Source organism: Caretta caretta, chromosome 22 (genome assembly GCF_965140235.1).
Source record: "Caretta caretta isolate rCarCar2 chromosome 22, rCarCar1.hap1, whole genome shotgun sequence".
NCBI lineage: Eukaryota > Metazoa > Chordata > Testudines > Cheloniidae > Caretta > Caretta caretta.
In genome coordinates this window covers 12,512,031-12,525,711 of record NC_134227.1, presented here as the reverse complement: position 1 = coordinate 12,525,711, position 13,681 = coordinate 12,512,031, and the positions used below count along the sequence as shown (strand labels likewise).

General features: G+C 46.5%; 1 protein-coding gene across 17 annotated transcripts in view; it reads right to left on the bottom strand.

The window, feature by feature from the left end:
* The window catches only part of NTM (neurotrimin), a 676,763-nt gene that overhangs the window by 199,931 nt on the left and 463,151 nt on the right, over nucleotides 1-13,681 (bottom strand). For 6 of the 17 annotated variants that reach the window (XR_007353529.2, XM_048827373.2, XM_048827374.2 and 3 more), the window contains one exon: nucleotides 5,212-5,363. The exons of the other annotated variants lie outside the window; for them this stretch is intronic. Coding sequence is in view for 5 of the 6 variants with exons in the window: in XM_048827373.2 (XP_048683330.2) it covers nucleotides 5,212-5,363 (152 nt within the window). In the remaining variant the exon portion in view is untranslated. The remainder of the gene's footprint in view (nucleotides 1-5,211; nucleotides 5,364-13,681) is intronic. 17 annotated transcript variants of the gene reach the window in all.

Here is a 13,681-nt window from a genome sequence, read left to right as displayed (position 1 = left end):
AACCCCAGAACTGTAAAACATTGACCGCCTGATCAGGAGTGTGAAGACACAATACATATTTGGGAACACTAGGGGGAGCAGAAGCAAGGGAAAGAGAGAGGCAAGAGGTTGTATTCTGAGTGATGTTCCCTCTGCTGTGTCCTGGCCAGATTCTGATATTGGGTCCATCGCCGCTGTATGTGACTGAATAATCCAGTTGGACCCCACTTGTCTGCCTGTTTACTCATGTCAAAATTCAACAGTTGCTCACAGATCTGCAAGCCAAGGTCACCTCTCACCACTCCGAATGTGAGGCTGCAGGCCAAGGAGTAAATTCCTTTAGTCACCAGAGGTGCCAGAGTGCATCCACGGTCATGGCTCCGTTACTGCTCCAGAGTCACTTCCTGGTGCACTGCAGTAACATTTCACTATCAGCTCCCCACCTGTGCAGTTACACTAGACACCATTATGACCAGCTCTACTGGGAGACGTGAACCCAGGACTTTCAGTACTAAAAGCAGGTACCTTGGCCACTTGAGCTACAAGGCTAAATACATTAGCATCCGACTGATAAACCTCTTTATGTGAGCCAGGCACTACAGGGAGACAAAGACTAGTTACACCAACGCAGCCACTTAGTTTACTCCCTCTCCTAACGACTATTCAGCCCAGTCACATTCTGTAGGAATCTTTGCACCCTGAATTTGGCCTATTATGAGTAGATCTGAACCAGTGGATCTGTGTCTTGTTTCCCCATCTGTCTCCTGAAGTCAGTAATGCTTTCCCACCACTCAGGAGCTGTTGTGTGGTTTGATTCATGAATGCTTGCAAGGCACTTTTGGAGCCTTTGACGGGAGGTGCCGCGGAAGCACAAATGGTAATGAAATCTCCTTCCAGAGGGGCGTGGAGAACAATCTACTCCATCTGGCCTTCAAATGGGGACATAAAAAGGGCCTCTCTGATACCAGCAAGCTCAGGGTTACACTTGCCCCTCCTCTGCAGAACAAGCATTGCCCTACAAGCAAGTCGCTCATCTGGGCTTCGAGGGCAAGGCTTGGGAGACCGATCAGTTCCACACGCAGCCTCCTTTTACAAGGACAGCCATCCCCTCGGGGCAGAGCAGAGCGCGGCTCTGGCAGAGCGTGGGGAAGGCCGGCGGCTGACATGACGTTTTAGCTGCAGCAGCAGTATTTCTATGCACAAGTCATTAATCATTAGGTTATAGGAAAGGCTTTTAATTGGTCAAAGAGGGAGGCGAGTCACATGCAAGCTGGTGAATAATTCTCCCTGCCAGCCTCATGGGTGCTGCTCTCCGCCACTTTCAGGGCCCTCTAGTGGCTGTTTTGGGGATGACTCAAGAGCGTGATTGCCCGAAGGGCTCCTGGCTCAATCTGTGCACGTCTCAGGGCATTTCAGAAATGCCACAGAGCTGCTGCTACCAAATGAAGGGGACAAGCTGCTTCCTTCCCCCCCCCTCCCCATCCTAACCTTTCTATTCTCCCCACTCACCAGCAGTGACTGATTTTACAGTAAGGACTGCAGGTGGCAAGACAGCTTGCTCGATGGTTCTGACGTGCTTAGATTCTCACCACCTCATTTTCGACCTGCTCAGATATCCCCCCTTAGCTTTTAAAACTCAGGCCCAGGCAACGGGTCAAAGGTCAATGTGGTTCTGATTCTCCCTCCCGCTCCCCAGCTTCCTCACACGGGGGACCGATTCAACGGCTCTTGGGCTAGTTCTTCTGCCTCTGACCCACTGTTCAGACAGGGCATTCCCTGCCACTGGCTCCCGCCTGCTGTTTGTATCATGCTCCAATAGCCTTACCCACAAGGCCCTGGCATGGTGAAGCACAGGCCCCGTGACTCCATGGCGCCCTCTCCGATCAGATCCTCCCACCAGCGATAGCCCACGTTCAGCCAGTCAGTTCTCAGGCACCCACTAACAGCCCTGCTTTGCTCCAAGACAGGCTCATGCTCTGAGCCACCCATTGCACTGGTCTGTCTGATTTAGGGCAGAGCCATTGCGATGGTGAACTGCCATGCACGTGAGTAACCTCCTTGACCAGAGCTCCCCAAGGTAAGGGCCTCACAATCTGACTTGCAGATCGAAAACATCTCAGGGCTGGCTCCACTCCTGCCTTTGCTTCTTCTGCAGCGAGGAACAAAGCATCTGTACGTCCCCAATAAATAACACACTATTAATGACGAATGTAGAAATTAGGGACAAGAATGGGATTTTAAACACTGAGAACTGCTAGTCCCCCACTGTCCACTTCTATAGCACTGGAGATCCCTGGGCATGTTACCCATATTTAATCTCACAAGACAAGTAAAGTGGATAAGCTGAGGGCCAGAAGGTTAAAGGACTTGACCAGGTCAGTCAGTGGCAGAGCCAAGAACAGAACCCTAGGGTCCTGACTCTCAGTCCCCTACTCTAGTTACTAGACCATGCTCCTCTTCCAGGAGGATGAACAGAATTGAGGAGTCCAGAATGACTGCTAGAGGAAGGAGGGTCTAGTGGTTAGGGCACTTAGCCTTTCCGTGTCTCAGTTTCCCATCTGTAAAATGGGGATACCGGCACTGCCCTGCCTCACAGGGATGCCAGGAGGACAAACACATTAAAAGATTGTGCTCACATACTGTAGTAATGGGAACCATACCAACACTACAGGACACATCTACACTGCTAGAAAAGGTGAGCTGACTCGGAGCTGTAAAATACAGTGTAGACATTCAGGCTTGAGCTGGACCCTGGGTTCTGGGCCCATCTACCCTCACCAGATCTCAGAGCCTGGGCTCCAGCCCAACCCTGAACGTGCATAAATAAATTTTATAGCCCCACCGCCCAAGACAGCTGACCCGTGTCAGCCAGGGGTCTTATCGCAGCGTAGATGTACCCATAGACACATAGACTCTCAATCTCTCGCTGTTTGACTTAACACCGTGACCATACTCCAGCACTACAAAGAGAGCCCAGAGGTCTTCACTTTTAATCCCCTGTTCTCACTGCTTCATAGTGCTAGACGCAGAATCCAGCAGTCCCGACGCTCAACTACGCTCTAACTATTTGATCACGCTGCTTTCCCAGTCCCCACTTGCCAAGCCGCTTCTCACACCCCAGCACTCTGATGATGATTACACTTCTATACCAGTGTGTGACAGAAATGTTTGTACTGAAAAATCCTACAAGTCAGTACATTAATGTCCTGTGATGAAAAATAGGTCTGCCTAAAGACACTCAAGGTAATTTTAGATGACATTTGAGGTGATTTCAGATTCTCAAGTCTGCCTGTAACAGTGTTTCAGTCTGTGTTTATCATTAATTTTCCCCCCTTCACTTCCATTTTTCCTCCCCAGTTGTTTTTAAAACATTCGGATAACAAGAGAATAAAAGGTCCACAGCACGGGGCACAAGTCAGCCTTAGACTAGCCCTTCTCTGCTCACCTGGAAGTTACATCTTTGCACTTTATAATCAAAAGCTTTGCACTCCAACTTGCTCTACATATATTAGCTAGGGGATCCTCACCCCATCTCTGGAAGATATATCCCCAATCTACAGATGGAGAAACTGAGGCCGGGGTTGAACGGTGCCTTTAACCACATGAGCTGTTAGCTGGGAGTGGGGAGGAGCAGCAGTGGATGATCAGAGGTTGCATGAGGTGCTCTGCAGGCAGAATGCCCAGCTGGATTGGGGCTGGGAGTGGCCACTGGAACTCCTCCCACACTTGTTGCCGGATGCTGACGGACACGCCCCCTCGAGGCTGACAGCAGCGTTCTCTGTGGGCTCTGCATGAGCGTGGCAAGATGATCCCTGTGGGAGAGATCCCCGCACCACGCCTGGCTCAGAGCAGGGCTTTTGGTGTTTAACTTCCCCAAGCAGCAGAGGGTAAAATAACGTTATGAGCTGGGTGAAACCTTGCTTCGGGTCTAATTAAAAATCCCACTGAGATTGGTAGGTGTGACCATGCCCTTCAATTAACATAACTATCAACATCATCTCCAACCTAAAACGAAAGGTGGGTGTGAACCAGCCCAGGGGTGTGTGTGAAGACAAATCAGGGCAGCGGTGTAAAGCCACACAGAAACGGAGGTCAGAGCAGAACAACAAGAACAAGAACAGAATCAGGTCTGGACTACACTAAAAAGCTAGGTTGACTCAGCTACATTGTTCAGGGGTGTGAAGAGTCCAGACCCCTGAATGATGTAGTTAAGCCAACCGAACCCCAAGTGTTGACAGTGCCAAGTCAATGGAAGAATTCTTCCATCAACCTCGCAACCAGGAGAGGTGGATTATCTACACCGACAGGAGAACCCCTCCCATTGGTGTAGTTAGTGTCTGCACTGAAGCATCTGCAGTTGGGCCAGTGTAGCATTTCACGTGTAGACAAACCCTCTGAGAGAGAGAAACAGGCTGCTGGAGCAGCTGAAAACACGGTGGGTGACTCTGGGTGGTTTTGGGTCAGGGGTGCAAGCTGAGAAGAGTGGCCTTGGCTCTGTGAGCAAGAGAAGCTATTTCCAGCTGTTTGGTCCCCTCTGAGTTCAGGCCTTTGTCCATTCTTTGTAAATATACACAACTGCATTGAAGAAAGACCTGACTACCGCCAAGTTCTACTCCCCACGGGAGCACGCACAGGGCCTCAAACTGACTAGCCGCTCCAGTCATAAAAGGGTGACAACAGCCACCTGGGGGTCTTTGGCGTAGAGGGCCAGGAGCGTTGGCGGTTACCTTTGCATGGACATCAGTGGGCTTTGGATCAAGTGGATAATAAGCAAGACTGAAGTAATTTACTCTCTTCAAGGCTTGGTCACTCGCAGGGGATGACTCATTCATGCCTTTCTCTGGTGGGGATACTCGGTTTTAAACTTTCAGTCCTACTTGCCCACCCCCTGCCAGAACTGCACCTAGATAAGAGCAGGGCAACCCTGCTACGCAGCCAGCAGTGGTCTCTCCTTGGACTGTCAAAGCGATGGAGGTGAAGGGCCAAGGAGCCATCTCAAAGGTGGACGTGAAACCAGACAGGCCCCTCTCTTGTGAATTGTACTCTGCCAACTTCTCTCCCTGCTGCTGCTGGTTAGTATGCTGTGTGGTTCCCAGGCACGTTGTGGGTACATACACACAAACCACATTCTCCCAAATGAAAGCCACGCTCACCCATGTAGGACAGCCATGCACACCCCCTCCGAACGTGCACACCATGCTTGTAAACAAACACACACATGTTCTCACTCACCTACCGGAAGAGAGCTTCCAGCAAGGTGGGCCAGAAGGATCGGAAAAACCTCCCTTGGCATTGCCATCCCAGAATTTGCTATTAACTTCCCTCCCACGCCGATCCATTACAGAAGAGGCAGGAGCCTGAGAGATGACAGCAGACCATACATCCTAGAAATGAAACATCAAATGGGTCATTCCCTGTAACAGATCACACTGCAGAAGCTTGGACAGATCCACAGTACACACAGAGCAGCATGGGTGGTGGTGGTATGTGTGTATATACACACACTATTATTATATACTATAATTACATTAATTACATTATTACATTAATTACAATATACATTATTGCCATGCCAATGAATCACATACTATTTACAGAAAAGAACAGAGCTCTGTATTTTTGCATTAAGGGAAGGACACACCCAGCAAGGTACGTGGGCAGGCGTTCTATAGGGCTGTTTGCTTGTCCAAATAAGAAAAAACTGTCGAACCAGTCGTCAAATCACGTGCACCACTTTATGGCAAAACACTGCCATCCGGACGGAGGCAGAATTTACAGTGATAACACACTGCAGAGACCAAAGGGGTGTGCTGGACTCACACTGGTATTCCTGCTCTGAAGTACAAGCTTGGAAAGAAACAAAGAGGAGTGATGGCTGGCTATAGGGACCACATCTATTTTTATACAGTATTTATTTAATCAATTGATGTATCTATTTTACACTGTCATATTGCACCATATTGAAAGTAGAGTTTCATCTCTGAGCCATCTTGCCCCTTTCCATCTGGTAAACTATCATTCTGTTATTTTCCCTCCCTTCTTTTTTTAAACTCCGTTTTTTCTAACACAGATTGAGAGCCACCACCTTTGTGCTGAGAAAGTACAAAGTAATAAACAACAATAATAAAAATTGCACTTGGATGGCACTTTTCCATCTGAGAATCTCAAAGTGTTTTACAGTCATCTGCAAACACCCATCAGAGGGAGACAAATATGATGCTAATTTTAGAGGTGGGGTAAAAAGAGGCTGAGACTTTCCCAGGGTTACACTGCCAGGTAGCAAAGTTGTGAATAGGATCCAAGAGTCCTGGCACCTATTCGCCTGGTATAACCATTAGGTCACACATACGTTGCATTGTACGTAAGGGAGCAGTATGACTGCTCAGAGCTCCGGTATGAAACTGCAGAAAAACCTGAGAGTCTCTGGATTAAGTTTAGAAGTGTGAGCAACAAGGGTGATGTCGTGGTGGGAGTCTCCGATAGACCACTGGACCAGGGGGATGAGATGGACGAGGCTTTCTTCCGGCAACTCACGGAAGTTACTAGATCACAGGCCCTGGTCCTCATGGAGGACTTCAATCACCCCAATATCTGCTGGGAGAGCAATACAGCGGTGCACAGACAATCCAGGAAGTTTTCGGAAAGTGTAGGGGACAATTTCCTGGTGCAAGTGCTGGAGGAACCAGCTAGGGGCAGAGCTGCTCTTGACCTGATGCTCACAAACAGGGAAGAATTAGTAGGGGAAGCAAAAGTGGATGGGAACCTGGGAGGCAGTGAGCATGAGATGGTCGAGTTCAGGATCCTGACAAAAGGAAGAAAGGAGAGCAGCAGAATATGGACCCTGGACTTCAGAAAAGCAGACTTTGACTCCCTCAGGGAACTGATGGGCAGGATCCCCTGGGAGAATAACATGAGGGGGAAAGGAGTCCAGGAGAGCTGGCTGTATTTTAAAGAATCCTTATTGAGGTTGCAGGAGCAAACCATCCCGATGTGTAGAAAGAATAGTAAATATGGTAGGCGACCAGCTTGGCTTAACAGTGAAATCCTTGCTGACCTTAAACACAAAAAAGAAGCTTACAAGAAGTGGAAGCTTGGACAAATGACAAGGGAGGAGTATAAAAATATTGCTCAGGCATGCAGGAGTGAAACCAGGAAGGCCAAATCACAACTGGAGTTGCAACTAGCAAGGGATGTTAAGAGTAACTAGAAGGGTTTCTTCAGGTATGTTAGCAACAAGAGGAAAGTCAAGGAAAGTGTGGGCCCCTTATTGAATGGGGGAGGCAACCTAGTGACAAAGGACGTGGAAAATGCAAATGTACTCAGTGCTTTTTTTGCCTCTGTCTTCATGAACAAGGTCAGCTCCCAGACTACTGCACTGGGCAGGACAGCATGGGGAGGAGGTGACCAGCTCTCTGTGGAGAAAGAAGTGGTTCGGGACTATTTAGTAAAGCCGGACGAGCACAAATCCATGGGGCCGGATGCGCTGCATCCGAGAGTGCTAAAGGAGTTGGCGGATGTGATTGCAGAGCCATTGGCCATTATCTCTGAAAACTCATGGCAATCGGGAGAGATCCCGGACGACTGGAAAAAGGCTAATGTAGTGCCCAACTTTTAAAAAGGGAAGAAAGAGGATCCAGGGAACTACAGGCCAGCCAGCCTCACCTCAGTCCCTGGAAAAATCATGGAGCAGATCCTCAAGGAGTCAATTTTGAAGCACTTTGAGGAGAGGAAAGTGATTAGGAACAGTCAGCATGGATTCACCAAGGGAAAGTCATGCCTGACTAATCTAATTGCCTTCTATGATGAGATAACTGGCTGTGTAGATGAGGGGAAAGCAGTCGACATGTTATTCCTTGACTTTAGCAAAGCTTTTAATACCATCTTCCACAGTATTCTTGCCAGCAAGTTAAAGAAGTATGGGCTGGATGATGGACTATAAGGTGGATAGAAAGCTGGCTAGATAGTCGGGCTCAACAGGTAGTGATCAATGGCTCCATGTCTAGTTGGCAGCCGGTATCAAGCGGAGTGCCCCAAGGGTCGGTCCTGGGGCCAATTTTGTTCAATATCTTCATTAACGATCTGGAGGATGGTGTGGATTGCACTCTCAGCAAGTTTGCAGATGACACTAAACTGGGAGGAGAGGTAGATACGCTGGAGGGTAGGGAAAGGATACAGAGGGACCTAGACAAATGAGAGGATTAGGCCAAAAGAAATCTGATGAGGTTCAACAAGGACAAGGGCAGAGTCCTGCACTTAGGAAGGAAGAATCCCATGCGCCACTACAGACTAAGTGGCTAGGCAGCAGTTCTGCAGAAAAGGACCTAGGGGTTACAGTGGACGAGAAGTTGGATATGAGTCGACAGTGTGCCCTTGTTGCCAAGAAGGCTAACGGCATTTTGGGCTACATTAGTAGGAGCATTGCCAGCAGATCGATGGATGTGATCGTTCCCCTCTATTCAGCACTGGCGAGGCCTCATCTGGAGTACTGTGTCCAGTGTTGGGCACCACACTACAAGAAGGATGTGGAAAAATTGGAAAGAGTCCAGCAGAGGGCAACAAAAATGATTAGGGGGCTGGAGCACATGACTTACAAGGAGAGGGTGAGGGAACTGGGATTATTTAGTCTGCAGAAGAGAAGAGTGAGGGGGGATTTGATAGCAGCTTTCACTACCTGAAGGGAGGTTCCAAAGAAGGTGGATCTAGAGTGTTCTCAGTGGTAGAAGAGGACAGGACAAGGAGTAATGGTCTCAAGTTGCAGTAGGGGAGGTCTCGGTTGGATATTAGGAAAAACTTTTTCACTAGGAGGGTGGTGAAGCACTGGAATGGGTTACCTAGGGAGGTGGTGGGACCTCCTTCCTTAGAGGTTTTTAAGGCTTGACAAAGCCCTGGCTGGGATGATTTAGTTGGGGAATGGTCCTGCTTTGAGCAGAGGGTTAGACTAGATGATCTCCTGAGGTCCCTTCCAACCCTCATCGTCTATGATTCTATGCAAGCTCATCTGTGTTCTCTGAAGCATTTGTGCCATTGACACCCTCCACTGATTATGCACTGGCCTCATTACAATGGCCTATAACTTTATTCTGCAAGAGCTCAGGTAATTACCAAAGCTCAGCAGTTAAGTGTTCACTGTACATCCAGCAGAGGGAACCCACACATTGGTTTTGGTGGGAGACAACGTTAACTGACCTAATGGGCCTGTGGGAATATCAGCTCCTCTGGATTTTATTACTGCTCCTGTGATTACATGCACAGCTCTTCGTTAATACTATATGCCATCCTTACTCCTCCAGAAGTCCCACTGAAATCAATGTGAATTGCACACGTGCTTAAGCACTTTGCTGAGTTGGGGCCTGAGCCCAAAACTATGGCCTCCATCATGGCTTGGCCAGGAGCCCTGCACAAAGGTTAGCCCATTGTTATGCTGCTCCAGAAGCAGACCAGGAAGCAAACTGCAACTCAAGAGATTTACCATCTGTTTGACTGTCCCCCCCCTGCTCCAGGCTCGTTTGGGAGGTGCCTTACATGGTAAGTTCTTTGGGGCACGCAGTCTTTTTGTTTTGTGTTTATGCAGCACCTAGCACACTGGGGTCCATGTCTGGGGCTCATAGATGCTTCCTCAATATAAATATTTAAACAACAACAATACACCAGCCCAAGAGCTGATGCAGTATACATCTCCCAGCACACTGGGCCAGGGAGAAGTCTTGGCTCCACCCATTCCCTACAAGGAGAGAGCTCTAACCCTGCACAGCTACTCACAGCATGTGTGGCAGATGCAGGGCAGCAAAGGTGTGCCTCAAACCCTCTCGGTACCTGATCAGGCATGAAGGATGGGCCACTGTCCCAGTCAAAGAACAACGCATCAAAAACATGCTTGGCTTTCACAAGGTGAAATTTTTCTAATTTCTTTTAGCCAAAAAATGCAAATTTGAGTTGACCAAAACATTTTGTGAGTTTGTATCAGTTTCAGCAAATTATTTTGGTTGAAACCCTCCCCCATAAAACAATTCTGAAAAAAATGACACGTTCTATTTCACCGTTTCTCAAATGAAAGAGTTTGATTTTTCAATTCAAAAAGACTTATTTGTTTTGAATTTGCTTCAATTTCATTTTAAAAAAAATAAAACTCAAAAATGAAACAAAATGTTCAAAGAAAACATTTCATTTGACTCAAAATATTCACTTCACTTAAAAATGTTAGCAAAAATCCCGCAATTTTGGGTTGATTCAAAATGTTTTTTATTTTATTTTTCAGATTTTCCAACCAAACTGAGAAATCAGTTATTTGCACTGCACTATTCCACGCATATTTCAGCGTTAATTATTCACACTGCTTCGTACCAAGCTAGAAAATGTTCTGTAGTGTATTTATTTTCAGTGGAACACAATCTTAAAACTACTGACAGGGGTTAAACCCTGTCTCTGTCCCCTCAAACACATGACATTAAAAATAGACATACATCTTGAATGACAGAGATGATGTTCCAGCTAGAAACAGCGCTGGGGGAGAGAGAGAGATGCACAGGATTTATAGCTTGAAACATTTTAATGGTTGTTCACAGCATTAGCTATCTGCACATTATAAACACTTACCATTTCTATCTCGTACACTGATTGTACTTTGCAGTTATGAAGTTGTTTCCGCTTTCCACATCCCGTGCCCCCTCCCTTCATCCCCACTATAATATTTAGTCTGCAGCTTTGCTTATTTACATACCTAATTTCAGTTCTGTTTGCAAACACAAAATTAGTTTTGTGCAATTACTTTGTGCACGGACATGAAGTTTATCCGCTTCAGTGATTTAACAGCATTGAAAGTGACGGCACAGGGCCATATGGCTCTCTCTCTATAATCACAATATTACCTGCACATGTTAGTTACATAAGAGCTACATTATAATTAGAGCAGTGAAAGAAAGAAAGAAAGAAAGAAAAGAAAGAAAGATCAGTTGATTGGTGTTTTATACAGGCAATAGATAGATGATACACAAAAAGATTCCCCAGATGGACAGATGGATCAGAAACTAGTTCTCATATAGAGCTGAGCAAATAACAGATTTTTTTAGTTCATCTGCAGTTTTGAAAAATAAAAAAATAAAATTGCTTCCCGTTGGAACAAAAATGAAAATGTTAGAAAATTTCAACAAATCAAACGACTTTTTTGGTTGTGTTTCACGTTCAATGAAAGATTCCATCTTGGCAAAATCAAAATGTTTTGTTCCAGTTTCAATCATCCGTAAACATTTTTTTTTTTTAAAGCCAGTGGAAATTTTGAAACAAAAAGTGGCCTCAAATAAAAAGAATCAAAGTAGGTCATTTTGAAAATATCAAAACAATTTTTTTTATTATTTGAGAATGTTTTATTTGGAAAACAAATCAAACAATTTGCTGAAACCAATGTGAATTTGCTACATGTTACATTGTCACTGAATCTGCACTTTTTGTGCAAAAAAGTTTCAGATGAAAAATTTTAACCAGCTCTAGACCCAAGCTTGCTGGCTGTCTTGGTCCAATACAAAAGGTTGTCCCAGGCATGTTGTTTGAATTGGGGTACAGCTGGTGGGAAAATGTTAATTCTTTTTCACTGCATTTTTAAAAAATGTTTCCCCCCCAAGATTTCCAGTGAAACTTTTTTTTTTATTTTTGATGCCCTGTATCCCCCTGCTGCCCCTCCGTGCTTTTCACAGGAATTTTTTTCCCCCAAGTTGGTTGTTTTGTTTTTAAAAACAAAACAAAACAAAACCAAAAAGCCATTTTCCATCAAAAAACATTTTTTTCCCCAATGGAAAAATCAAAACCAGCACTAGAAGTGGGGTCTCATACATGGAGGCTTACTGAGGGCTATATTGTGGCATAGACAAGATGCCAACATAAGAGATTCAGAGACACCCTTGTGATATCCCTACACAGTCTGCCTGGGCATTGGGTCCAGGTGTACAGCAGTAAGTGGGGGATACTCCTTTGCTTAGCTCCTCCCCAGAGCAGGTGGGCATGGAATGGGCAGAGCTTTACTAGCTAACCAGAGTCATTGAGCCTGGACGCTTCCCGCTTTCCCCTTCTCACTGGCTAATGTAGCTGAACCAGCAAGGACAGAGGGAGGAGAAGGATTTTACTGCTGGGATAGAGTAGCAACAAATATTACCAGCCCACTCCCCCAGCCTCTCCCGAGAAAGAGAGGGGAAAGGGAGGAATTGGGACTCAGAGGGCTGACACCATGTCACAAGGAATCCTGGAGCGACATGCAGCTTGCACACTGCCCCATACTCTGGCCTGTGCCTAAAGGCACAGTATAGCCCTAAGTGATGGGCAGTGGCAGGCAACAGGGTCAAGAGCCGGTGGCTGTTTGGTGTATTGGTTGATTACAGCATCTGACTGATCTCAGAGGCCACCACGGTGGATACAAAACAAGTCTATAGAGAAGTAAAGTAGCTAAGTTAAATGTTTCTGTCTAGGTACCTGATCCCCACCTGGTCGGGCTGTCCTTGGTGAGGCTTGGGGAAAGATTTTCTTCTTAATAATTTCCTCATTTCTATAGCTCCTTTCATCCCCGGGGCAGCCGGGATTTCGTCATGCATGGAGAAAAATTATACTCAAGCGATACAGAGGGATCACTTTAACCACTACAGACACGCAGCCACCTCTGTGCAGAATCGTGGCAGCTGGTTAGCAGTGCGCGGCACTACTCTGCGAACAGTCTAGGGCAGGAAGTGAAGAACGCCGCTTTCTATTGAAAAAGCAGGGGGATTTAAAAAGGGAAAATGTAATTAAAGGCCAAATTCTGCTTTCAGTTACACCGCTGTAAATCTGGAACACACGACTAACCTTGATGGACTAAGGGTTTACACCAGTGGAAAAGAGCAGAATTTGGACCTAAAAGAGCTGGAACTGGCCAGGGCAGCAGGGTTAGCACCTCCACCCTTGCGACAAGTGCCATGAGTCTTTAGTGACCACCAGTGGTCAGTATATTGTTATTACTGCCACAGCACAGGATCCCCTCATGCCATGCTGGGCCATGGGTTCAGTAGTGACTTAGTAGAAAGAAAGTCACCCTTTGAATCACCATTGCCAGGTTCTTTAGATGGATCATCTTTAGTGATCATCGCTAACCTTAAACTAGGTGCTTTCATGGTGTTACCTACCATCCCCCTGCTCACTAAGTTGGTCACAAAGTAGAATTTTACTTCTTGATTCAACAGGATCAAGCGCAGATTTTTTTCTAAAAGATCTGTTCTAGTTCAAAAAGGAATTAATTCAGGCCTGTACTGTGCAGAAGATCAGGCTAGGGGCTGGTCTACACTAATGAGGTAAGTCGATCTAAGTTACGCTAGTTCAGTTATGTTGGTTAAGTAACTGAGGTCGACATACCTTAGATCAACTTACAGCGGTGTCTATGGGAGATGCTCTCCCGTTGACAGTGCTTCCACCTCTTGGGAAGGTGGAGTACAGACATTGACGGGAGAGCGCTTTTCTGTTGATTTAACATGTCTTCATCAGACCCGCTAAATCAACTCCACTGCATTGATTGCAGCGATGCCCATTTAACCCACAGTGTAGACATGCCCTAGGTGATCACAATGGTCCCTTCTGGTCTAGGAATCTAGGGATTGTTGCAACCATAGATGGGGCCAACTGCCCAAGTCCATAGGGGCTCATATACAGACAGTTGGGTTCAGTTCATTAAAGAGACATGGCCTGCCCATAA